A 26,829-nucleotide genomic window follows, 5' to 3' on the forward strand; every position below is an offset into this window, starting at 1 on the left:
ATGTACATACAATACATAGAACTCTGTTTCGCTTTCTTTCTGTTTTCTGTTTTTAGATAGATACGTTCCTTGGTTCGTATTATGATGCTCTCAGAAGCTAGATTGGATAAATTTACGCGTCATCGAAACATCGTATAGCTTCATCGACAGTCGAATACCAAACTACCAATCACTGAGAAGGAATTACAGTTAACATTTATTTAAGCATATGCTTGTTGTAGGTACTTCACCTGCAGCGAAGTATACCTATTTATTGTTTAAAAAAATCCGCATCATAATAATAAATACTGTCATTCATTGTACCTATATTGTGATTTTTCCAGTAGCGTTTTCATTACTTATTGTTTTGTCATTACGGAATATTGAATGAAGTGTTTGTACTTATTTATATAATCAAGCTTGTTTAAATGGCGTTTGAATACCTACCCCGTTGGAAACTGAAATTAGTTCATGCTTAATTAGAATTTCCTTTTCTTTTAAAGAGAATCGTCTATTGCGGTTAAATATTCCGAGTTATGGAAGTTCAGGAGGGAATCACAAAACATTTTACGTGATAATGCTTAAAAGTATTGACACATTAACAATTATTTTTAGGTTTCTAAAAATAGTAAGGTTTTCTTTAAACGGTTGATTTTGTGATTTCAGCTATCGAGAAAAATGCCTCTGTTAAACAGTAGTGGATAACAATAGAGTTAGTTTTAGTGGTCTACGTCGATGTTGGTAGTGATGTCCCCGAAGGTGGGTTCGTCCTTGAGGAAGGTCCCCGAGCGCTGCATGACGGGGATGTCGGCGGCCGGGTCGTGCTGCTCGTGCCGGCTGGCGTGCTTGCAGGCCGCGCGGGGAGCCCTAGTGTTGGTTTTCGGCTGTTTTTCCTTGCTCGTCTTCGTGACCATCTTGGCCTGGCTGGATTTGGTCGCGTTCATGAGAGAGCCGGGAATTTTCCGTTCGACCGGTGCCCGGCGCTGCGCATTGGCGGCTGCGATGGTTTTGTTTGGTTGGTTGGCGCGTTTTTGGGGATCCATGTTGTGGCTAGGCTGTGATGCTCTGGTCGCTGGTTGAGACTTAGCGGTTTGGTTAAGATAAACGGGTATTTTAGTCTTTATCTTACTGTTCAAAGCGTTTTGTAACTTCGAAGACTGGATCGCTGTAACAATAAAACAAAAAATATTCATAAATCGCTAGAATTTCGACCTAACTTCTTAACTTAGAGAGCTACGAAATATAAACCACAAAAATACGACACACATTAGGTACTGTCAGGATTTTATCGCACAAAAAATATGCTATATTATATTATTGTTTTGACCTTTATTGTTTTTTTTTTATTTGAGGGATTTTTAAGTTTACAGTAGAACCCGGTTAAAACGATCACGTTTAATACGATTTCCCGCATATTACGCCATTTTACGCCGGTCCCTACAATTCGAGACTTGTTTTCAGACATTTTTTCACGGTTAATACGACTCGCGTCCCCGCTTAATACACCATCTAAAACCACCCACCTTGCATTACTTTACAACTTTATTTACCAAAATGACCAAAATCGGAACTAATTGTACTGTACTAATTACGCGATTCTGGCGACACCGCCACCCGTAATAGTTATTTGTTATACAAGGGGGCAAAGTTGTATTTTAACGCCGAGTGTGGAATTGAAAAACGAGCAAGTGAAAGGATTCTATAGTTGAGCCACGAGCGAAGCGAGTGGTTTGAGAATAGAATCCTGAACTTGCGAGTTTTTTAACACACGAGAAGTAAAATACATTTGCACCCGAGTGTAACACAAAACTTTTCCCCTCACTATAGCGAGGAAACTACAACGCAAAAAATGCGTTTATCACTGCTTCCAGTAGTTCCACAGGTGGTAAATCATCTTTATTACTAGATTCACCTACTTTTATCAATTTTAAAGCGGTTTATTAGACTTTATTCAAGGTCAAATTACTTTACCCACTAGTGGATAAAATGCGTTTTTACCCGTTGGTATTAAAGGACAAAACAAGTGTTTCCGAGCTAGTGAGGGGAAAAGATAATTTTGTAATTTGTCGTCCTAACTCAGCGGTTAGTGCGATAGTTCGTACCTACCCTAGGGCAGGTCGTTCAGCTGCGTAAGCTGCGTTCGTGGCCCACTAACATGGTCTCGCCGGAAGATCAGCGCTGACCCCCGGGTCAGCATTTATGCTGAGGCGGGACCATTTCGTAGTAAACCAGAGTTACATTTTTTTAAAATCTCATCACTTATTAGAATTTTATATAATACTTATGTATATTAACTGTGTTTACCATTGAATAAATTATTGAATCTGAATCTACCTACCTACATACACTTCGCTCATTATCACTGCTGCGGTGTTGAGTTTCTGAATTCTATGTCCCATCTTTGGTTCAGTGATGTCAAAAATAAGAAGAAAAGCATTATCGCTCCAAGAACAAGTAACCATATTAAAAGTTTACGGATAAAAATCACAATTTTGTCACGTTTAATACGATTTCCCGTATAATACGCTTTTTTGTCTGGGTCCCCTCAGAATCGTTTTAAGCGGGTTCTACTGTATTTGTTTACTTAAAATGTTATATCAGTCAATTATTTAGAGATGTCAATAGGGCTAACTGACAAGAAACCATATAAAGTCTCGTGTGACTCTTCTATGTAAATATTCTTTGCAAATATGTATTAAAGCTTAACTCACATTCGACGGAGCCTTTAGTGGTGAATTTTCTTTTAGTGTAGGTAGCGTATTTGTTGCTGTTCTGGGACTCGCTGAGGGAGTCTGTGGAGGGCTCGGCGGTGCGCGGGCGCGAGGCGCTGGCCAGGCTGTCCTGCGACAGCGCCTGCTCGCGCGCGCGCCCGCGCGACGCGCGCACCACCCGCGCCTGGATCGGACTCGAGTTCCGAGACGATTCGCTAGACGATATCATTTTGTTCACCAGCTTTTTGGTCGCGGCCGATTTCTTTTCGCTCTCTTTGTACATTCGCGGTTCCAAATATCTCGGTTTTGTATTTTCGAACAGTTGAACCGGTCGACCCCTTTACCAGGCAGCCGGTCCTGCGACTGATTCGTCTTCGCCATATTATATTTGGCCCGTTCCTCTTGCGCTTTCGTCGTCCTGATTTTTGGAGGCATCATTTTAATTGGCTTCCGGTCGCGCAGATCGCCGTTGCTTTTTAGCGTGTCGACGGAGCCGAGGTGCGCGGAGGGCCGCGGCGCATACGGCACGAACGATTCGCGCACGTGGTCTATGTCGAGGCTCCGCGTGGTGACTGCGGCGGGGCCCTTGCCGGAGCGGGCGTGGTAGGCGCTGCGGCTCTTGCGGTCGTGCAGCGGCGACGCGGCCGAAACCACCTGCGGGCCGTACATGATGCACCCAAGCTCGCGCAGCCGCTTCCTGAGCTCGGGTGGCAACTCCTTGAAGGCTTGCGTGAGCACGGCGCGAGGAGCGGCGCGGACGAGCGCGCCCTCGCACTGCAGCCGCCAGCTGGCGGCGTGTGCGAGCAGCAGGTCGCCGACGGGCGGCGGCGGCGGGTGGCGCGCGCCGTCCGCGATGAGGTCGGGGCGCGAGCGCTGCGAGGCGGCGGCGGCGGCGGCGTTCGCGTCCTCGGGCAGGGCGGAGAGGAAGGCGTAGGCGCGCGCGGTCTCGTCGGAGGGCGCCCACTCGATGGCGGCGGCGATGCAGTCGTGCAGCGCCTGCGAGGCGGCGGGCGGCGCGGGCGCGAGCGCGGCGGCGCGCACGCCGCGCAGCACGCTCACCAGCCGCGGGGCCGCGAAGTGCGCCGCCGCGTTCACCAGCCGCCGGCACATGCGAGCCACGCATTCTGCCCAACGGCTGTTTTGCAGAGATTCCACTGCAACAGTAATATTTCCTTAGTATGCTGGAATATTTACAAAGTACCTACAATATAAACAATTTTTAATTGTTTTCAGCAGCTACCCATGCTAATTAACTCCATTATGTCTTAAATTCTGCCACAATTTACCAAATAAATATTATAGGACGTCTATACATAAATTAACTAAACCTAAGAAAGCTTGTGTTGTTAGTACTCAGACAACGATATATATCGCTGAAGGTCAGTATCTCCGAAATCTAGGTACGCACCTGTTATAGCACATCCAAACACAGTGTCGACCAGATTTTCTGTGGTGAGGTTAATAATGTGCTGCTGGTAGCACTTGTCGAGCAGCTCCTTGGGCAGCGTGGCGAAAGCCTTGGTAGGCCAGACCTTGGAGAAGTACTTGGTGATCCACTTGAGGCACTTGCGGTAGAGGTCGTCTAGGCTGTACACCGACGACAGAGGGAAGCACTCTAGTACGCCGGCGGTGCACACGGCGCATGGCTGGCGAAAATTATTTATTACTACTCAAAAAGTTTGCAATCCGAGATATTGTTTCGGTACCATGATTACCATGAAGAGCATTTCACAGCTCCATGCGTTTTGTAGAGTAGATATCAGGGGTAAAAATAGACAAAGGAAATAATCCACAATTACATAAGTAGACGTGTTTGACGGCATTGTACTTCAAGGCATTTTATTTCAACTGGGAATTTTTCAGTCCAGTACAAGGCATTAGACGGTTTTGTTTTATTTAGTTTAGAAAGCAAGTAAAAGCAGGTAAGAAAGGATACAGGACACAGCGAAGACTCACCCTGTGGAAGTGGTGGCAGTACTTGGCCTTGAGCGTGAACATGATGGCCTCCTTGAGCCCCTCGAGGCCGAGCATGTCGGCCAGCGTGGCCAGCTCCACGATGCTGATGGCGTCCGGGATGCGCGACACGCCCGAGTAGATGTGGCACAGCGCGAAATGCACCACGTTGTAGGAGAACCTGCATCGGCAACGCTACACCTACAGTACCTGTCTGCTTCTATCTTCACTCTGTCTGTCACCCACATGTGGTGCTAGTGCTACTTCGGTTTAGTTAATAGTACATTGTGCAACAAGGGGAGGAAGTTGAATATTACTAACGAGAGTAAGTTAAATAGCGACGGCTTGCCGGAGCGACTTAAATGCTCGAGTTAGTAATATTCAAACTCCCCGAGTTACACACAATGTTTTTCATCACACTCGCAATGTAAAAAATATGTAAATAGATGTAAAAAAGTTAAGTACGGTACAAGACATTTCATTATTCCCTTGGGAGAACGATTTTTCTATAACTCACGCTCCGCCTGCGTTCATTAGCACATTTAAAGTGCGGGTGTGATGAAATAGTAGATTATACACCAAGGGAATAAAACACTGTTTTATGTCACGGGCGCGACATTGAATCCTGAATGTAACGAAGAACTCCCAGTTTTACTCCCGAGCGTAGCGAGGGAGTTATAGAATTAAGAGTTTAAGACTGAGTCCTGAGTGCAGTGAGGGATTCAAGCGCCCAAGACAAAAACAGTTTTATTCCCGAGGTATATACTCTACTTTTCTCACCTTATGCGAGACAAGAAAAAACAGCAAATTCTTGAAATCACTACATAGTATAAAACAAAGTCGCTTTCTCTGTCCCTATGTCCCTATATATGCTTAAATCTTTAAAACTACGCAACGGATTTTGATGCGGTTTTTTTTAATAGATAGAGTGATTATAGAGGAAGGTTTACATGTAGGTATAGTACCCGTGTGAAGCCGGGGCGGGTCGCTAGTGGAGCTATAAAATGATTTCGCCGCAAATTGTCACAACTCGTTTCTGACAGCATTTCAACAAATGAAGATCGTGCGTCAAATGAAAATCGAATCGGTCGCGGCTTCGGTTTTTGAAAATCGAGTTGGCCATGCCCGCCGCGGGCATTACGGCTTAACGAAATTAGACTTTATCGTCATAGCAATAAGGTGCAATTATTTGGCAATTACATTATTGCGCCGTGTGTAATAATAAATTTTCATACAACATTATATCACGGTTGTTGACAAGGGATATAATGTCATGCTTTCCGTGAAGTTCTAATGACATATAATCCGACTTTGTCGAGCATGAGGTGTGAAAATCCTAAGGTAATATAATCTTCAATATAGACTGATGAAGCGAGTGAATTAATAAAATTGTATGTGAACAGTAGGTTTATACCAACGTTTTATCACCCATGCTCGGAGGAACGCTCGATGCACAGTAGGAACAAACAAGAGAACACAGATAACAAATGGTTCGGAAGCGACTTTCTTTGTTTAGATGTTTTATTTTAAGGTTATTTACCAGACGTCGCCCTCGTGCCGCGGATAATATGGAGGCAGATCTCCGTGAACTAAGCGCCGGTGAAATCTGGCGCGATATTGCTCTGGACCTAGCAAAGGGCGTGATCCTGTATTGGATGTCAAGACTCATTTTGGGTCAATCGCGCCACAAAGTAGGTTTTGAGTTACCACTTTTCGGCACGTGTATCGTAACGTATTATCATGGCATGTGATATGCTACCACTCATTGGGCCAGCAGCTTTTTATTAAATACGCGCAAAAATAAGGAAAAGCGGCGTGCCGCGGGATAAAGAAAAAAATTGTTACATAGTGAAGGTAAGCCACTGTATTCAGTCGCACACAAAAAATAAACAGAATAAAATGATTCATTCATTAGAAAAACCTTGCATAAAGTACGGCCGCTAATTTAAAGCACGATGTCTAATCCACCTATTGATACATTATTGCTTGTAAGTCTAAGCTACACTATAATAATAATAATATGTTAATCTGCATTTATTTTGCAATAAGATAAGCCGTCAACTCTTTTTGAGTTTAATCTCTGATTTTATCGGAATCTGATTCTATCTATCATATTATCGGAAAACCTATTGTATTTACCCGACAATAGTATTCGAAGTTAACTTACGGTGGCAAAACTATCACATTCCCCGCGCTCTCCACCCAGCCGCCACTCAGTATCCTGGCGAAGTACTGGCACCTGAAATTTCAAAAACATGTAATATTACATATTTTTTATTAAAGGGAAACACACATGTAATATTTTTAGCTCGCTGTTTTAATAAGAGACACGCGCGGCTCTAGCTCCCCACTGGAGCCTAGGTTGGCTATACAAAATGATCACGTGTTTTACTTTTTGTTTAATGCTTATAGAATACCGCACGACACGCATCACTAACAATAGATTATTTTAAGGCCGTTCAAAGAGTTACATCATTTACGACAGGTCAAATCTTATATCAGCATTAACAATCCTTACCTAGACGACAAAATACACTTATGGGCCTTGATTCGTCTCCCAGAAACTTCTACGATGACATCAGGGGTGATTTCCTCGAGAAACATTCGCAACAGATCCTGGCCCAGCCGCGACTGGCAGAAGCCTATTAGACTTGAAGTCTGGCTGGTGGTTTCCTCTGTTGTGCTGTTTTCTAAAAAAAGTATACACACAAATATTTTAACAAAACCGATCGAACTAAAATAAGTCAAGTCTGCTTAGAGCGTACTAAGTGGACTGACTGAAGTAAGTGCAAATAAAACTCGACTGACGCGTTTCAGCTACTTCGTATTAGTCTTTATTTCAACCGATTCTCGAGACATTTAGTGGTAGGCACGTGGAAGGTGGCATGGTGTATATATAAAAAAAAGACTGAAATATATATGAGGAACATTGCCACTTCTTACAGAGGCACTAGTTTTTAGTTTAATTATTCGGTAGATTCTGAAATAGAGCTTAACACTAGGAAAAAAAAAGTGCGGATGATGAAACTCACCAACGACGGAGCGGCAGACGCTGCTCTGCACGCTGCTGAGCTCCGACACGTCGGACGACGGCTCGTCCGTCTCGCGGCCCGAGGCGCGCCCGCGCCCCTTGCTCGGCAGCGCCCCCGGCATGCTCTTGCTGAACTCGTTCTTCAAGTGCGGAAAGAGTCTGTTCAAACTTAGAGCGTTCTCCGAATGAAACGAACTTATAATGTCTATGGGTCGGGAGATACTTTGGTTCCCCCAATTGTTATCCGGAATAGATCTGGTCATTCTGACGTTTGAAACTGACTCTTCATACATCGTGGTAATTATTGGCGCGTCACTTTTCGGTGCCGGTTTGTCTAAATCGGACAATTTGACAAATAGGTCTCCGGACTGGTCGAGCCCCGCGGGCTCCTCGTGGATGACCACGTCGCGCTGGAAGCTTTTATCTACTCCTGAAACTCGAGACGGTCTTTCTTTTTTAACAGGATCAGACGTAATGCTGTTGTTGATTTCTGTGGCACTGGTTTTCGTTTCAGTCGCAGGACAGCGTATTATCTCGGAAATACTAATGTTTAAGTCATTACAAAGTGATTCGTATTTTTCAAATGTACCGGGACTATTGGACTCTTTGTTATTTGGAGCAGGTGATACAGAATTGTCTGTGCAGCCCTTGATAGCTTTAGTTGCAATGGATTTAGGCTTGATATCGGTGGACGTATGCTTTTTGGAATTCAAAGAGCAAGAGAGCCTGGCTGGCATCTCCTTTAACGTAGAGTTTTCGCCTAGATCGATGTACATTGAAAATATATTTTTCTTTTCACTGGCGCTTTCAACATCGTGCTCAGGTTTTGGCGGTAAGGGGTCCGGCAAACTTGACAAGTCTATGTAAAATTTGTGACTCGATCTTTCACTGCTATCAGAATCTAGCGAACTTCGGCTTTTATTTAAGTTGTCATTAATGCTACTGCATTCATTTTTTAAAGATTCACACGCCCTGTCGCCGGGTTTCTTTGCTATAAACTGAGAATTTGATGTGCTTTTCTCGCAATCTGATTTTGGGCTCATTGACATATCAACTACCCACGCAGAAGCAAAGGAGGAGGGCTTCGGGGATTTTCTATAGTTATCTTCCTGAACTGGCGGCACATACGCGCCAGACACTATGGGAATATTTTCGATCCTTCTTCTAGGTATGGGGCTATCAGAATGACTACTAGATAATGGCAGGTAATCTTCTATAGACGCTCCTCCTGAAACTATAGGCGATGATTCGTTGAATTTTTGTAGCTTTTTAATATTTCCTAGGCTTTCATATCCGGAAGTGGAAGAGTCTACTCTGCTTTCTTCTGAGTTGTACTGCTTCACTGTGCAGACGTTTAAAGACATAATAGAATTATGTGGAGTGCTGGTTACGAATATGGTGCTGGATAGAGATGTGTTCTTGTCCTCGGAGCGGTGAGACGCGTCCTCGCCGCCGACCGCAGCGGCGCTCTCCGGCGCGGGCGCGGCGGGCTCGTCGTTCACGCACAGAGAATCTTCAGTGATGGGCGTCATTTCAAAAATGGTAGGAGACAAGTCCTTGTGACCAGAATCCGGGTCTTTGTTCTCCGGTTGTTCCAAGGAGTCTTCGTTCTCGTTGCTCTCGGACCAGTCGTTTGGGCTTAAGTCGTGTTTGGAGGTGGCGCAGGGGACTGGCTGACTAGGCGTTGGCAGAATGTGCGAATTTAACGTTTTTGCAGGCTCCATGGGATTGACTTGTATTTTGATAGTATCATCTTCTTCGTCGGCCAAGCTTGCAGCGTCAATGAAGCATGAAGTTGACTTAAAAGGAGATTTTTGAACTAAACTGGGGCATAAATCCTCTGAAAAAATACAGTTCATTAAAAAAACAATACATTATCATACAAATGCGGAAAAGAGGAAATTCGACACAAAATATATTTTTTCTACTCCTGAACTGTTATTCGTCATTTACAGGGTCGTGCATAGATCTTTAAAACCCTACATAAAAGTCTATTCCCCAAAGCCAGCGTCCGCCGGCTCCCGCGCAACGCATTGTTATATCTTTGGGCAGTAGCGCTGGCAGTACAAACCTTTGCGTCAAAATACAGGAAACAGTGTGAATTTCACGAAAGTTATTCTAGAAAACTATTAAAAACTAAGTGCATGGTCGTAGAAAAGTATTGTATTGCAACATTGTTTAACTGAGTCTAAAAATACTCGTGGCGTATTCATTAACAATTTTCGGCTTCGCCTCAAATTATTACCACTCGTCTTTTTTGACATCCTTTAAACGCCTGTTGCATAAAATACTATAAAGAACACAAGGGAGTGTTTTAAATCGACACGAGTTGTTAATTACCCCTTCGCACGAGTAGAGCTTCGACATAGGCAAGTAATGTCCTACTTTGCGCACTAGTGCCACCTTATATACTGTACAATATTTTACATCCACTAAATACAGTATGTGCTAAGTTGCTTAAGTTTAAGTAACTAAAAGCAATGAATCCTAATCCTAGCTCACTAGTTTTTATTAGAACCTACAATTTTTGACAATTTAAATCTTAAATATAGTAAATATTGTTCAATGTATAAGGTCACAGTAAGCTGTCAAGTTTTATTAGTAAATGATTAAACCTGAATTACCTTTCATGTCGTCTGCAAGAGTATGCTGGCGTTCCTTTTTTAAGAACCTTTCACAAAGTTCTCTTTCGGCTAATTTTGGTGGAAACACTGATTCCCACGAGCCAGTCTCTGAAGATAATGATGACGACTCCATAATAAATATTTCTTCATTCTGGCGCTGTTTTTCTTCCTTGGATGATTTGCAGCAACCTGCATCTTTGTGTTTGTTCGGCTGGCCGGTCTTCTGGCCGTTGGTCTCCGCGTGGGAGTGCGCGCTCACGGACGACGCGTCGCTCGCACTCACAGCCTTCATCCGGTGACTAGGGTGGTTGTCTATAGCGGGACTGGGCGTGGAGAAATGGGTGTCATCTATGGTCAGGTCGTGCAAAGTGCTCTCTGTGAGAGACAAGTCGGTCAACGTGACGTCTTTATGACTGGTAAGGCTCTCCATGAGGCCGGTATTCTCCAAGCCGGAGTCGGATGAAGTGAATATGTTCTCCATTTTGGTGGTGTTGTCCCCAACATTTAACGGCGGGAGGGCGGCCGAGCAGCTGGCGCTGGCGCTGGCGCCGGGCGAGAAGGCGTAGGCGGCCGAGAGGTAGTCGGAGGAGGAGCTGGGCTCGTCGGTGACGAGGCTGTCGGGCGAGTACGCGGGCTCGACGCCGCGCTCCGAGCCCGCCGGCGGACTCGTGTGGCTGCTTACAGCGCCGTTGCACACTATATCATTACCTCTTATCGCCTCCGATCCGACCTTATCTTTAATATGACATTTAAATAAAATATCACAACTGTTGGAATGTTTCACTATTTTGGAGGTGTGACTAGAACTAAGAGACAACGATGTGGGCTTCTTGCTGCACTGCGAAGATTTGGCTCTCTTCAAATCATCAGACTGCGTCTTTATAATAGAGTGGAATGCGTTCGATAGTGCATCCTGTTCGATTAGTTCCTTTTCTAATAAATTCCCATCGATCGGGACCAGAGCGTAATATTCCTTTGTGAGCTCTGTGCTTGGACTAGAGCTTATAGTTTTGTGGCTCTTTTCGATATAAGGACTTAAACACTTGGGGGTCAAGAATATTTCCGTTTCCTCAGAATCTTCCTTATTTTTTGGAACAATTTTTATAACTTTAAATGCCTCGTTCAGGTATGCCAGTATTTCTTTCTCTTGATTTCTGATATTGCACTCAGTGTACACATCGCTGAAAAAAATATTACTTGATTATTAAATTATATGTACTTTAAAGTTGAACCAAAACATCTACAGATAATTCGTTATAAAACTTATAAACTCCGGTGAGATGAAAATAAACTTGAAAACATCATATCGACACAATACAAACACGTCAACACAAATAAACATAAATGGCCATAATGTGGATATTATCTCGTGGCACCAGCAAACTCTCGTCTTCGTCATGATAGGCAGTGGTCATGATAAAGTGGCAATAATAGTAGATTACACACATAGGTAGCTAGGCCAGTAAAGTAAGAGATTGGTCAGATTCACATGTAACTGTCGGCCGATGCGGAGCTGAGGTCAACAAACTTGTGATCTGAGGTTTTCTTATTTACCGGCTAAGGTGTGTTATGCTATTTTCTGTTCGACGGAGCTGGAAGGCGGTTACTTCGTTTACGGAAATGGCTTGTGACTTTACGCTTTCCTGCCGGAGGACAGCAAAGAGTTTTCAAATGTAATAGCAAAGAGGATCAAGTATTATAGAGAGTTACTGTCGAAGTAAAATGTGTAATCACACTAATCACAGTGCATAGACTGCCATCTCTTGACAAAGGCTTAAAACTTTTGAACCTCACAATTTGGCCCATATTCTTAGCTTGATATGTGTTAAAATGTAAAATATTAATATTAGCGCCATCTAGCTGAGCGTCCCCCAAATGTGTATCGCCATCTAGGCCACCGTACCTTTTTCTGTATGGTACTGAGGTATGTTTTTTTTTTAGACTTTATCTGTCTAGATGGAGTTATATATGTCTTTGGTAATAGTGACTATACTATCTGACATTTTATTTTATGGGACACATCTGCCCGCAGCCTATATCAGACTTTAAAAATCATGACTGTTCCGAGTCTATACATATTAAAAATTATGAAAGTAGGTCTTAAAATCTTGATCATTTTAGAATGCGTGGCCCTAACTACCGAAATGGAAGTAACCTCTTCCCTAACAGACACAGGCTTAAAAAGTCCTAACAATGTGTGTGGTACATTAGTTCGACATTATATAATCGTTTATAAGCTAAGGAATATTTATTAAATGAAGCTTTGTATTCAATAGAAGAATTTTTGAATAACAATAATTTTGTATATGAGTATTCATCATCATCATCATTATTGTATATGTATTATGAAATTGTTATAACTAAAGTTACTAAGATGGACATAATTGTAATTTTGTAAATATGATTGTATTGTAACCTTTGTTGTAAATAAATAAATTGAAAAATTGAAATTGAATTATTTTGCGGTACTCGATAAAGTGACGGTGATGTGGCTATCATAGTATATAGTACGATCACTACATTTTTACTATGACAAGTGACGGTTAACCTTTGCAATCAATATCAGCTGGGCAATTTTAGGGGCAAGGGGCAACTTAAAGGAGAGCAGGACAGTAGGAAAGAGCTTCTAAAATATGCATGCAATATAATATTAATTTCGAAACACATAGCTCCGTTAGATTTTTTTGGAACCGTGGATTCATCGACGCAAAAAAACCGAACTACTTTTTATGCAAAATCGATGCTTTATGAAAAATTGTAAAAAAAATATGATTATAAGTAGGTAGCGATAATAATTTCTCCTGTTACATATTATGTTTACCTCTTTTAATAGGTACCTATGCATAAATAAAATAAATATAGGTAGTTTTAATTAAAATCCGTAATATGATGAAATTAATAAATCAATTAATATTACAGGCACTTAATGTGAAGGTATGTAAATACTCAAATTAAACAATGCTGATGTACCTAGTTTCTTTATGATAAACTATAGGCCAATTTCCTCCTCTTCTTCAAGTAGCGATTTACCAGCCACGTTAGCCTGTCACTTTCTCGAGTCCCATGTAGTCGCTTAGCTTCAAACTCATGTCCTTCCTCAATAAAAAAAAACAAATCTGAACATAGGATGTATCCCAGTTTGAAGTTAAGTGACCCAATTACGTCCTAATTGATCAACTCACCTGACGAAGGAGTATATTTCATCGAAGGTACTGCGCCCAATATTCACATGCAAAATGGTTTGAAGCTTATGGTAAAATTCGTTCGTGCGTGCTTTTAGTATACAAGAGTGAGTAAGGATTTTTAGTTTACCGCAAACCACCTCAAGATCGGAATATATAGACTCATCAAATATTCTGCAACAAGGTAGCGGAAAAATGTAAGCAAACACAATTAATGTTAGTGCAATGTAGCATTCTTATTGTTACATAGACATATTAAATGCGAGTGTCCTGACTGATTGACTGGTTCATCAACGCAGAGCCGAAACTACAAATGCTATAGGATGAAAGTTTAAATGGGGATTTAATTTTATTGTGAGTCAGGAACTTGAAACTTTGTGACAAGGTAAATTTAATAAAAATAGAAGAAAAGTTCAGCGTTTTTTGATTTTCGTCTCCTATAAAGTGTGTTTTCACATTATCCGATCCGATATCGGATGTCGGTAGGATTACAAAGGGAAAAATCAAAGATGGCGTCTTTAATGTACAGTACTGGACAAAATTCTTCATACACCGACATAAAAAAATAAACTTTCTATCATAATTTCTCTACCCTTAAACTTAACATCACAGTTGTGTTTTTGGCTAATTTCATAACGTACAACATACAGACAACAATATACGAGTATCAATGATTGTACGATTATTGTTTTACATGGGTATAAATATAAATATTAGTACTTTTGGCTCTGGACAAATTTGATCATACAGTAATTAAAATACGAATGAAATGCAATGTATTAGTGTGTATGGCTTTCATCTGCTTTAGATATGGCTGCTTGTCTCGGAGGAACATTATCAGGCACAAACTGTAGGTATTTATCTAACCCAAGCTTTTTCCTGTGTGCCTACTAAAGTAGGCAAAGTAGGTATAATTCAGAATAACATTTGATATTTTCTTTGTTTTTCCAAAAACTTCCTTAAATTTTGGCTAGGATTGATAACATGAGACTATGTCAGCTATTGAAGCTACTTAATCCTATGAATCACAACGAACGCATGAAATAGACATACTAGTATTTTCTTTCAGTCATCTTTTCATATATATTCAGACGGGCGATGGCTGAAAGATAATACCAGTATGTATATCTCATGCGTTTGTTATGATTAATAGGAATGAATAGCTTGAATGGCTAACATAGTCTCATGTAATCAATCCAAGCCAAAATTTAAGGAAGTTTTTGGAAAAATAAAGAAAATATCAAATGTCATTCTGAATTATACCCACTTTGCCTACTTCAGTAGACACACAAGAAAAAGCTTGGGTTAGATAAATACTTTCAGTTTCAAACATAAAATGTTCCTCCGAGACAATCAGCGATATCTAAAGCAGATGACAGCCATACACACTACTACATTGCATTTCATTCGTATTTTAATTACTGTATGATCAAATTCGTACAGAGCCAAAAGTACTGATATTTATATTTATACTCATGTAAAAAAATAATTGTACGATCATTGATATGTTATTGTCTGTAGGTATGTTGTACGCCATGAAATTAGTTAAAAGTTTTCCAATACAACTGTGATGTTAAGTTTAAGGGTAAAGAAATTATGATAGAAACATACATACTATCACGCCTGTATCCCATGAAGGGGTAAGCAGAGCACGTGAAACTTCTCAAGTTTCAGTGCCACTCTTGGCAAATAAGGGGCTGAAAGAAAACGAAACTGTGACATTGCAGTGACAGGTTGGCAGCCTCTCGCCTACGCCACAATTTGCCCCATATCTCACAGTCGCCTTCTACGACACCCACGGGAAGAAAGGGGGTGGTGAAATTCTTAACCCATCACCACACGGAAAATATATTATGATAGAAAGTTTATTTTATATGTCGGTGTATGAAGAATTTTGTCCAATACTGTAATAGGATATCGGTCCTATATCCGATATCGGATCGGATAATGAGAAAATGCACTAAGAGTGTTAAGATGGGGATAACTTGAAACTAGGTGCAAAGGTAATAAGTACATAATACGAATAGGAGAAAGGTATATTATATTACTTTTAACTAATATGTCATTTTCCTAAAATGTGTAATTAATAAATATCATAAATTCACCTACTCATAAATACTCTCCTATATTATAAGCGAATTTGGGTGATAGGTACAGCAGTCAGCTGCAGAGAAAAGTAGACCGCCTTGCATAAAAATTTGTATGCATGGTGGTCTACTTTTCTCTGCAGCTGACTGTACCTAGGCCTAGGTATAATATTCGTAATATATTTGATCTAAATGTGCGATAACTGACTTTTCCCTCTTGTGGGTTTGGCAGGAGGAGTCTTGTTAAATTTATAAAGACTTTTAAGTATGGTGTTGGTGAAGATCTTTCAACACACGACATGAGTTGCACCTGAGCCAAAAGCGTTACGAGTACACATGATAGCATGGAACAGTTTGAATAGTACATACCTAGCAATATCTTCCTCCAACTGCCTTTGAAGATGAATCTCCAGCAGCGACGCTTCGTCCGAGGCTGAGGGCTCGGCTGCCGACACCGGCTTAACCCTCGTGCGCGTCCCCGGCATCAAGCATCTCTTACACCTGCAACCAATGCACACATAGCTGCAACACTACACCCACTATCTAACATTATAGATGCAATCGCATTAAACTTTAAATTTTAAATATTTACGCCTATCGAGCTTATTTTATATTATAGCGTTATCCGGGAGCCTTGGCAAGATGAAGTTGACGGTTTTCAGTCAGATTAACTGTGATCAGGCTTTCAGTGCAGTTTCAAAACTAGGCCCGCAAAAGCAAATAGGAGGAGCAGTATACATTTTTGACTACCTACGCAAACTCCTCTTTGATACAATGCTAATTTCAGTGGCACTATGCAACCCAAGAAACTGATAAGTGACGTTACTTTTATGATAATAAGTACGAGTAAGTGCGATAACACGGACGAACTGTACAATTTTGCAAATCACTTGATTTATCAGTTCAGTTATTAAAAGGGTAGTCACTTCACTTACCTAAGGGCACAGACCAAAACAACAAGACGGCCCTTACAGGGCGACTCGCGGTCACCACGCATACGAAAAATAAGGTTTATATAAGTATGAACGCGCGCGACACCGGTCAGTAGCGCCCAAGCTTACGACCCGCTAACAGTCCCTATGTCCGTTCGAAAAAAAATCAAAAAGAATCAAATTATGTTTCTAAAATGGTGTCCTGTAGCATAAAGTGGTGTGGCAAATCAACAAACAATTCAACATATAAAAAAGATGGAATAACATTCCACAGGTAAGTCAAATTCATTATTTTGTTGAATATTGTTTATTATCCGCGGAGTTCATTGTACACTGGGTAATATGGTTGTACTGGGCGGCGCCGAAGTATGCCCATCCCTTTTCGTCAAGTTAGGAATGCGATATGCTATCCCTTTTACGTAAACGACTAGGGATGGGGGCCATGTTTGTTTATGTCTGTTGCGGGAACTTCGTGCTGCCGTTCGTACCATATGGTACCATTTAATGAAATATAAAAGAGAGGTGATTTGTAATTGAGAATAATTATCTAGAAACTGTAGTTTTATTTAGTTGCTTGATTAGTTTAGAATAATTGGTATTCATTAGTAAGTAGAAATGCATAGTTTAGTTATTAGTTAGTAGAAGGATTGTTTTTGAGGTACTATCACAATAATTACTTAATACGAAATATTAGCAGTTATTCAAAGTAGGAAAAGACCATGAATGTGACATTCTCCTTAACAAACGTCCATGGGATACGATTGCCACCAACGTTTCACCTTTGACCTGATGATGAACTTGGAAAAAGTGCGACGGAACTCAGAGTTGGTTTGTGTATGGCATATGTTGTGTGGGTTTTTTAGAATCCTCTAGGGGAGCAGTTAGGTCTCCGGTCATGAGATGGAGCTGATGATGAACTTGGAAGAAGTGCGACGGAACTCAGAGTTGGTTTGTGAACGGCATATGTTGTGTGGGTTTTTTAGAAACCTCTAGGTGAGCAGTTAGGTCTCCGGTCATGTAGACTTGTAGGAAGAATATTTAATCACGAAATAACTATAAATAAGTTTGAAAAACTGCATGTAGTATTTTATTTGTTGCAAAACAAATTCACCACGGTACCGGTACCGGTACCATTGTCTATAATAAACATGTCCCATCCTTACGGCTACGCGTGAAGGTGCGCCATTATTTGAAACGACCAATGGCAGCACCGTGCGCTCCCGCCTCGCCCCGCAAGGTTTGGTGATTTGCGTCTCGAACAATATTGCTTCCAATAGGCTTCTATGGGGGTGTTCTGTGCCTAAGGGTAAGGGTTAAGGGAGTGAAAACTCTAAATTTGGCAATTCAGAACCATACTTATGATTAACCCTAGGAAGCTAATCCAGCATAATGGCGATAGGCTTAATTTTAGAACTCTATTTCATGTAACTCAAACTGTTTGGGCAGCGTTTTCGATTAAAGCTGTCTGACTCGATTACAAAATATTGTCATATTTCAACCAATTTACACGAAATCTCAACAAATTACATACCCCTTCCTCACAGGAATCACTCTATTCATAGGTGAAAACTGCATGAATATCCGTTCAGTACTTTTTTGAGTTTATCGCGAACACACACACACACGCACGCACGCACGCACGCACGCACGCACGCACGCACGCACGCACGCACGCACGCACGCACGCACGCACGCACGCACGCACGCACGCACGCACACACACACACACACACACACACACACACACACACACACACACACACACACACACACACACACACACACACACACACACACACACACACACTCAGAGACACACCGACAGATGCGAAACTAGAGATACATTTGGTTTATTTATAAGCTAGAATAAGTGCCGTGATATCAAGATAAAATTCAATCTTAGAAAATAACAATAATTTATTGGCATTGTTTTGTTGTTGTTGTTACCCAATAGCAGTATTAGCTTAGCCTAAGTATAATATTATATCAGACTGTCAAGCCACGATAGGTTTATCATGTCATCATACAACCCTTCATATATTTAGAATAGTTGATATCTAATCTACTTAAGGTCAGTGCGGGCAAGACCCGGCATACCTACTTTATTTGAAAAAAATTGAAATGTGGATAAAACTAGATGATTAAAGTAGTCTGTGGTGACCCGCATGGTCCTATGAGCTAATAAATATTATATTTTACAAAGCTGTTATAATATTTCAGTGAAATAAGGTAAACTTACGTAAAAAAATAGCTTTTTAAATGGCTCGGCGGGTTGACCGTCTCCCCGCGATGAGTACCTAAGGCAAGACCGTCTAGTGCTCGTTGTTGCGTAATTTCATATGGGAATAGGTTATCAAAATCATGATCATTGGAATTTTCCGTAATAACAGTGAATAATGTGTTAGATATTAAATAAAATATCGTAAAATTTTTCAGATGATAGGAAAGTTTTTTGACAGCACCCATGACTCCATATTCAGTTCACTTCGCCATCAGGAAATAGAGTTCACGTAACTACATAGATTTAAAAGAGTCCATTTACAACAACAGTACAGCCAATATAAAATTACAAGCCTCCGGCCAGCCGTTCAGAATCGACAGAGGCGTCAAAGGGAGACCCGTTATCCCCGAAACTTTTCACTTGCACCTTTGAACAGGTATTCAGATCAGAAGCTTGGAGGCCTCATGGGAAAACAAAGGCATTGTCATCGGCGACCGATGACTAACAAATCTCCGGTTCGCCGATGACATTGTCCTATTTTCCTCATCAGCCCGAGAACTCGAAGTAATGCTCCAAGATCTAATAAGCTCAGCAAGCCTTCAAGTTGGTCTTACAATGAACAGGACCAAAACGCAGTTGATGACCAACAGCACAAAACGTAGGGTCGAGGTAGACGGGCAGGTAATAAACTATGTCGACGAGTATATGTATTTGGGCCAATTAGTCTCCTTCAGCCATAGACAGGACAAGGAAGTCGAAAGCCGGATCCAAAATGCATGGAGGAGCTATTAGTCTATGAAGGAACTGATGAAGGGTGACCTTCCTCTGACCTTGAAAGGGAAATTCGTTGACATGTGCATCCTGCCTGTCCTACGGTGCTCAAACGTGGTCACTCACCGACGCGCAAAAGACCAAATTGAAAGTTTGCCAAAGAGCTATGGAGCGCAGCATCCTAGGAGTAAAACGGATCGACCGAATCCGCAACTCCACGCTGCGCTCAAAAACACGCATTACAGATGTTGGAGTTAAGACCGCCAAGCTGAAATGGGACTGGGCAGGCCATGTCTGGCGTATGCACCCACAGAGGTGGGCAAAAATAGCCACTCTATGGATGCCGCAAGACGGGCGAGGTTGTGGCAGGCTCAGGCGGAGATCCCCCCGCAGGTTGCTCACCTTGTCGTGGTGGAGGGGCTTAGTAACCGTGGCTTGGTCACCCACGGTGAAGCGAAGAGGCAACCAGGGCCGGCTTGTTGCTGGGCGAGCTGGCCCGAGGAGGATGCTCCAAGTGGGCTTCATAAGCCCGCTTGTGACGCATTGGCGGAGGACCGTCGAGGAAGAGGAGTGTCGGTATTGCGGTGAGCCGTTCTCCCTGTCCTCGGCGGCCGAGGTGGGATCGCAGGGGGAGAGGCGTGATGGTATAGCGGTGCGCCACTCTCCCTACCCCCTGCGACCTTGGCGGGGCCGCTTCGCTGTAGCGGCATTGGTGGGGCCGCAAGGGAAGAGGAGTGCCGGTATTACGGTGCGCCGTTCTCCCTATCCTTTGCGGCCGACTTGGTTAGCGGTGGAACCAAAGACCATGTCCACCGCCGGGCGCCGGAACTCTTCTGGCGCCCATGGAACCTGCGGGTGATGGTTCGGGAGTCCCATCACCCGCCTCAACGAGGTTCCGAGCTGGAAGGCCCTCCCGTGTTCCGAGGGCCTTCAGCGCAGTAAGCTGCCTAAGCAGCTTTCGAGAAGGGCCCGCAAGGGCAACGCTGACGGGGTATCGGAGGCCTACAACCGAGTGCCCGAAACCCCGTCCAAACAGCGAGCGGCGGAACGCCCCAGGGGGTTTAGTCCGTGCGAGTCGGACATACCCACTGGCTTCTCCCGGGCCAGTAGGATCCATAATGGATTCCCCCTGGGTCATCAAAAAAAAAAAAAAAAAAAGGCTCAGGCGGAGATGGCGGGACGACCTGGACGTGTATCTTAGCGACTGGCCGGAGATCGCTCATAACCGGGACAAGTGGAGATCGAAGGGGGAGGCCTTTGCCCAGCAGTGGGACACAGTATAGGCTTTCAATAAATAAATAAATAATATAAATAAATAAAATTTTCAACATATGAGCAACACTGAATGGGCCGCGAACTCGCGGCCGCCGGCATGTAGGTACTTGTAGCGCGGCAATAGAATCGCGGAGTGAGCCGCCCCTGGTTCGAGTACGAAACACGAATCAAGTTTTATTGTTAACTCGTGTTCGTCCTAGGGATATCTATTGAAGACCAATGAATTAAGAAATGAAAAACTGGTATACCTTCGGAGGCGTAAAAAGCGTAGATAGGTATATAAATACAAAAGTTATATTCAGTAGACGAACTTCCCAGATACCTAGACGGGCTTCCTGACACTGACCTTATCATACAAATTCGAGAGCAATCGACTTTTTACACAAAACTGAGGTACATATTAAAGAAAAAGAAACCGATTTTTATTGGGGAACCTGGTGAAAGATTCTTACGAATGTTGGATTATGTAGAAATGTTCTTATTTCAATGAAAAAAAATCTCGATTTATCGGGTTTCACCTCCAAGTCCTCCAGCCCCTCGATATAATTAAGTAATATACATACTTACATTTAAAAAGTTCTAGGTTCTAATACTAACTGCTTATAAAAATGCCAGGTAAGATAATATTTTGGCTGAGTTGACTGACTGTAGGTACCTACGTAGTATTAGTCCTTCAAACCATCTGTTGATTGTAGGAGTGATGTTTTTACAATCGGATATTTTTATATTGAAAACAAAGGTATGTAAACAAACACAAATCTTATTGTTTTATAATAAAACGGAAAATGAGGAATTGCCTAGGAATGCTGTAGCGTAATGCACATTATTTTCTAATTCACCGAAATATTTTTATAATAAAAGGGAAAGAAATTAACTATGTGTATGATTTACAAATATTATAACGTTATATGTGAGTTTGCACGGGAAAACGTCCCACTTTGTCGATTGCTTTAAAGCCGCTTTGTCAGTTTATTCATATAAAGATACAAGTAGATCTCGCCTTAATGGTAACCGACAAAGTGGGACGTTTTCCCGTGCACACTCACATATTATGTTACAAGAAGGGTGAGTGCTCAGTCGGTATATTTAATACCTAAGTATAATATTAATTTGGTATGCTAATCATGCCTCAGTAGTCAGTACTGTCGGGCGCGAATGACATCATAAGGTAGTAGCAGCAACATTGATATCATGCCTATTCATGTTACGCGCTGCGTTCAGCTCACGACTGTGTACTCGTACACCTGTGTATCCGCCTACGAAAGCGATACATCGACAAATTTAACTACCTAAATAAAACAATCAACACTAATATCAAATAACTATTTACAACTTTACGTAATATCTACTCTACCTTACCTCGTCAGAACAGCTGGAAACTGACCTGTGTAGTGTAGCTAATACCATGAGTTCAGAATAGTTACATTACCTACTCATTTAAACACGAATCACATCAAATATAATAAATTTGATGTACATCAGTAACCACGGAGTAGGAGCCCCACGGGTCAACCGGGGCTCCGGAAGACCACGTCGGCGATGGCGGGATAATCGGCTTGGACTCCTTTTTGAAAGATTGGCCAGATATTGCTCCAAACAGGGATAAGTGGAAAAGCGGGGGGAAGCTTTTGCCAAGCAGTGTGACGTATTGGGCTCTAAATAATAATAGGCTACTTGACCCTTATATGATTAAGTACTGTCAGATTAAATATTACCATATTTTATTATGACTTAAAAACAGCAAAAAATATTTTTAAAAATATACTTTTACGTAATCAGGCGAAAACAACACAGTCATGTTAATCTATAGATTATCTGTGCATCAGGTCATTCTACTCGAAAACAACATTTTCTGACTTTTTAAGTATGAAGGCATAAAGTTCAATATGTCAGTGATTGTTTTGACATGAAGTAAGATTCGTATTCAATGACGCCACGACATCGCTGTCAGCGTTTTCGGTGACCAAAATAAATAAAAAATACACACATTTTTAATCGAAAATACGTAGTCATCATACACTTTTAATACCCTTAATCTATTATTGTTTTTTTTTTATGTCAAATACTACATTATATAATATTGTGCCAAATTCGATGAATCTCCTAGCCAACTGATGTACTCGTTAAGTGATCACAATCACTGTAAATGTCAGCACTGCCATGTATGCTAACAGCTATGCAGGTCACTTTCTATGTATCTCGATCGTACAGACATATTAGTTAGTGACTCGTGGTAAGGGTACTGTCACTATTACATTTGCCATTGTGTGCATACGGTACTTTCGCATGGATGTATCTCATTCTTAATGGCTTGTACTCACTTAGTGTTAAGTAGACGTATAGGTACTAGAAACAAAGTTGCGCAAATGTTTGCGAATATACTCTGTCAAACAAGTCTGTCAGTAAATAAGAACAAAGAAAACTATAGGTATCCTTTTCTCTAGCACAGCACCCTAAAGAAAAGGATGCATATAGTTTTCTTTGTTCTTATTTACTGACAGACTTGTTTGACAGAGTTTAGTTATTTCACTGTCAAGCTCATAGTACCCACTTGTACATACATAGTCTAGCCACAACTTCTGTCACAAATGTATGAACTGATCAAATATAAAATTAAACAGAAAGGTTTTAAAAAATAAATAGAAATTATATTAAAGCCTGTTTTATGCTTAATAAAATGTGATTTAAATTATCGATCGTGATTTCATATAATTATTGATTACTTTAAGATTTTCAATAGACGTCAGCGCGCGGAAATATAAACTTTCTCAAAAGGAAGAAAAAAACATTGTTAAATTAGTCCAACAGTATGAATGTAACAAGGGAGCAAAATGAGATATTTACGGCGGGGGCGTACATTGAATCCTGAACGAAGCAAACGATTCTATAATTATATATAATAGAATCCTGAGCGTAATGAGGGATTCAAGTATTAATGCCCAAGGTGGAAAATTTTGTTACCATGTGACACATACTATATTTCACATCACCTATGAGAAAATTTATATTATGCATATAATAATATGTTACATAAACATAAAAAAATTGTATGTAAAAATTTTAAAATTGTCCATGAACAAAAAAAACAGTCACTTTGCTCCCTCATAGCAGGGAGGATAAGTGCCACTTTGTTCCCTCCTAGCATGGAATAAAACACACCTTTCCGAAATGGTGATGTGAAATAGTTTTTTGTATGTAATTTGAGGGTTTACTGGTGAAATGAGATAAGTTGAGCAAACTGGTTTTTGAAATTCGAACTATGTCTAATTTCCACAATACAATACAATACTCTTTTCCCCACAATAGCTCGGAAACACGTGTTTTGTCCTTTAATACCAGCGGGTAAAAACGCATTTTATCCACTAGTGGGTAAAGTAATTTGACCTTGAATAAAGTCAAATTAACTGCTTTAAAATTGATAAAAGTAGGTGAATCTAGTAATAAAGATGATTTACCACCTGTGGAACTACTGAAAGCAGTGATAAATGCATTTTTTGCGTTGTAGTTTCCTCGCTATAGTGAGGGGAAAAGTTTTGTGTTACACTCGGGTGCAAATGTATTTTACTTTCGTGTGTTAAAAAACTCACAAGTTCAGGATTCTAACTCGCTTCGCTCGTGGTTCAACTATAGAATCCTTTCACTTGCTCGTTTTTCAATTCCACACTCGGCGTTAAAATACAACTTTGCCCCCTTGTATAACAAATAACTATTATTGCACACATAGTTTACAAGTAATACACAAGAAACAAAACAAATTAAACAGAGGTAACAACAGGCGGTCTTATCGCTTAAGAGCGATCTCTTCCAGACAACCTTGTTGACAATGTTGTTATTTCAAGGACAAATTATCTTGATTTATCGGGTTTCACCAGTAAACCCTGTATTAGAGATGGGCTGAATATGGACTTTGCCGAATACCAATATTCGGCCGAACATTCGGTTCAGCTCTTACCGAACCGAACATTCGGCCGAATATTCGGTTACGCCATGTTTTAAAAGGGGATGTTCATTAAAATTATTTAATGATTGATAATGGTTACATATGTTACTACAACTATGTTTTTATGATTTAGTAGATAACTAAAACTTCGTTAAAAGTGTTAAAACCGCTCTGAACTCATCTCAACTCTTAAACTAAGGTTTTTTAACTTTTTTACAAAACAATTGTATTTATATTTTGACGCATAGGTTTCTCTCTTTTTAGCAGTTCCTTAAAAAGCTACTAAAATAGGAGCGTATTATCCAATGGAATACGTAAGATTTACATTAGTTATTTACTTTGTTTATTTGGTAAATATTCGGCAATGCAACCGAATTCTTCGGCCGAATACAACATTGAAAAACTTGCCGAATATACCGAATACCGAATATTTACCGAATATTCGGCCCATCTCTACCCTGTATATGAATCCTCTTTAGAACTTGGTTACTTTCTGGTTAGATTTTACTACTTGAAGATGAAACAAAACATTGTACAGCAGCAATATTGTCCATTTCATTCACATGAATTATATACAACATTAAACCTACTACCTAGAGTTTTTAATTATGTACCTGTAACTATTAAGAACATAAAAAATTAAATTGAAAATCCTTGGTGAAACTTAGAACTACTTTAAATTATTCAGGAATCTTTCATTTGTATTGGAAATTATAACTAACAACTCTTCAGCAGTTTCAAGTTCAGATGTTGTTGACTTACAATGTTTACATTGTATAATGTATAGGTGCATAACTTAACTCAAGATTTAAAAAGAAGTATGGGTGTTTCCTGCAAATATTTAGTGGGCCGTGAAACAACCATGTAATCTAAGCACAAGCAATATTATATGTCTCTTTGCAAGAAAAAAAAAATTTGTTCAACACAAATGTCAACTCACTGACAAAACCAGCAATACCTCCGTCAAGTTATAACTTAGATTTTATTATGTATGTCATATTTTATTTGCATTTATTTAATAAACACTATAAATGTTGCTCAGGCAGGCTCATGTAGTAACGGGACCTATTGATCACCATGGGCTCAAAAATGTATGCTATAGTAGAAACCATACAATTGACATGAAATATGACTATCAAAAGTCTATCAACTAAATAAAATGGATAGATATGAATAGGGCATATACGCTCAGCAGCAGAATAACATTTTATTCTAATACAACTTATACAAAGTTTGATAAAAAGACATTGCTAACTAACCAACAGTGATCTACGCGTACAATTAGATTATTATTAAGAAAAACAACTATATTATATGATCGACTAAAATAGATTCACTAACGATAATTATACACAACACATTGAAATTCGGCACAAAATATAAGTAAATACTTAGTGTTATGTTCTGTCCCAGTATTAAACAATAATTATTGCAAGGTTAAATACACACAAAACAGCACTCTATTGATTGGTTTTGTCACTGAATGTCACGGAACTCACGGAACACTATAAAATACATCTCTGCTTCTTCAGTACTTTACAAATTCGTAAAGATATTCTTGCGAGTTACATTTGTTCCACTTAGTAGGATTTTTTTTTCATTTAATGGTGTCTAACGCATTTTCTCTAACAAATTAAACTGAATATTATACTTACCGCTAAGATTCCAATAAGTTACAAAATGATTAGTAGAATAAACTTATTTAATATTCACACTGGATAATAAACAATCGGCTTTTCAAGACTGCTCGATCGATAATTTTACAATGCTGTCGTGACATTATAGATAGAATAGACTATAGAGAGTATAGAACTATAGAGTAATTACAAGACAGCGACTTCACTTCAACATAATAAAAGCTATAAAAGGTTAATAATTTATTTTATTTATTTCAAGTCTTGTTAAAATATGTTTTCAAATGTATTTTAACGAATAAACTAATAAGTTGATTTGAATCTAATTTAATAAAAATCATAAATATTAACACAAAGCAACTTACTTATTTTTAAGTGGCATTGTTAATGTTATGATATTATTTTTGATAATTTAGGGTACTTGTAACATTGTATTTTAGTAAAAGTATATATTATGAAAAATATGAATAATCGTCGTCCGTCGTAAAT

At 40.5% G+C, this 26,829-nt stretch overlaps 1 protein-coding gene across 2 annotated transcripts; it reads right to left on the bottom strand.

The window, feature by feature from the left end:
• Positions 1-2,784: 2,784 nt before the first annotated feature.
• On the bottom strand, positions 2,785-26,480 carry LOC125241118. 2 transcript variants are annotated; one of them, XM_048149447.1, is made up of 10 exons: positions 26,362-26,480; positions 15,937-16,068; positions 13,481-13,654; positions 10,299-11,479; positions 7,676-9,514; positions 7,162-7,333; positions 6,811-6,882; positions 4,647-4,824; positions 4,099-4,336; positions 2,785-3,844 (listed from the first exon to the last, which is right to left on the bottom strand). In XM_048149447.1, exons 2-10 carry the CDS (start codon positions 16,050-16,052, stop codon positions 2,925-2,927), a joined length of 4,890 nt encoding a protein of 1,629 aa, XP_048005404.1. In that variant the 5' UTR covers positions 16,053-16,068; positions 26,362-26,480; the 3' UTR covers positions 2,785-2,924. The 2 variants fall into 2 exon arrangements, with proteins under 2 accessions (XP_048005404.1, XP_048005405.1); XM_048149448.1 differs by lacking the exon at positions 13,481-13,654.
• Positions 26,481-26,829: the final 349 nt, after the last annotated feature.

Source organism: Leguminivora glycinivorella, chromosome Z (genome assembly GCF_023078275.1).
Source record: "Leguminivora glycinivorella isolate SPB_JAAS2020 chromosome Z, LegGlyc_1.1, whole genome shotgun sequence".
Classification (NCBI taxonomy): Eukaryota; Metazoa; Arthropoda; class Insecta; order Lepidoptera; family Tortricidae; genus Leguminivora; species Leguminivora glycinivorella.

Excerpts from the sequence above, each read along its gene's own strand:
- LOC125241118 (XM_048149447.1), bottom strand. The coding sequence starts at position 16,052 with ATGCCGGGGACGCGCACGAGGGTTAAGCCGGTGTCGGCAGCCGAGCCC. Across the intron at positions 13,655-15,936 it reads TTGGAGGAAGATATTGCTAG|AATATTTGATGAGTCTATAT; the intron begins GTATGTACTATT and ends ACCTTGTTGCAG. Across the intron at positions 4,337-4,646 it reads ACTGCCACCACTTCCACAGG|CCATGCGCCGTGTGCACCGC; the intron begins GTGAGTCTTCGC and ends AATTTTCGCCAG.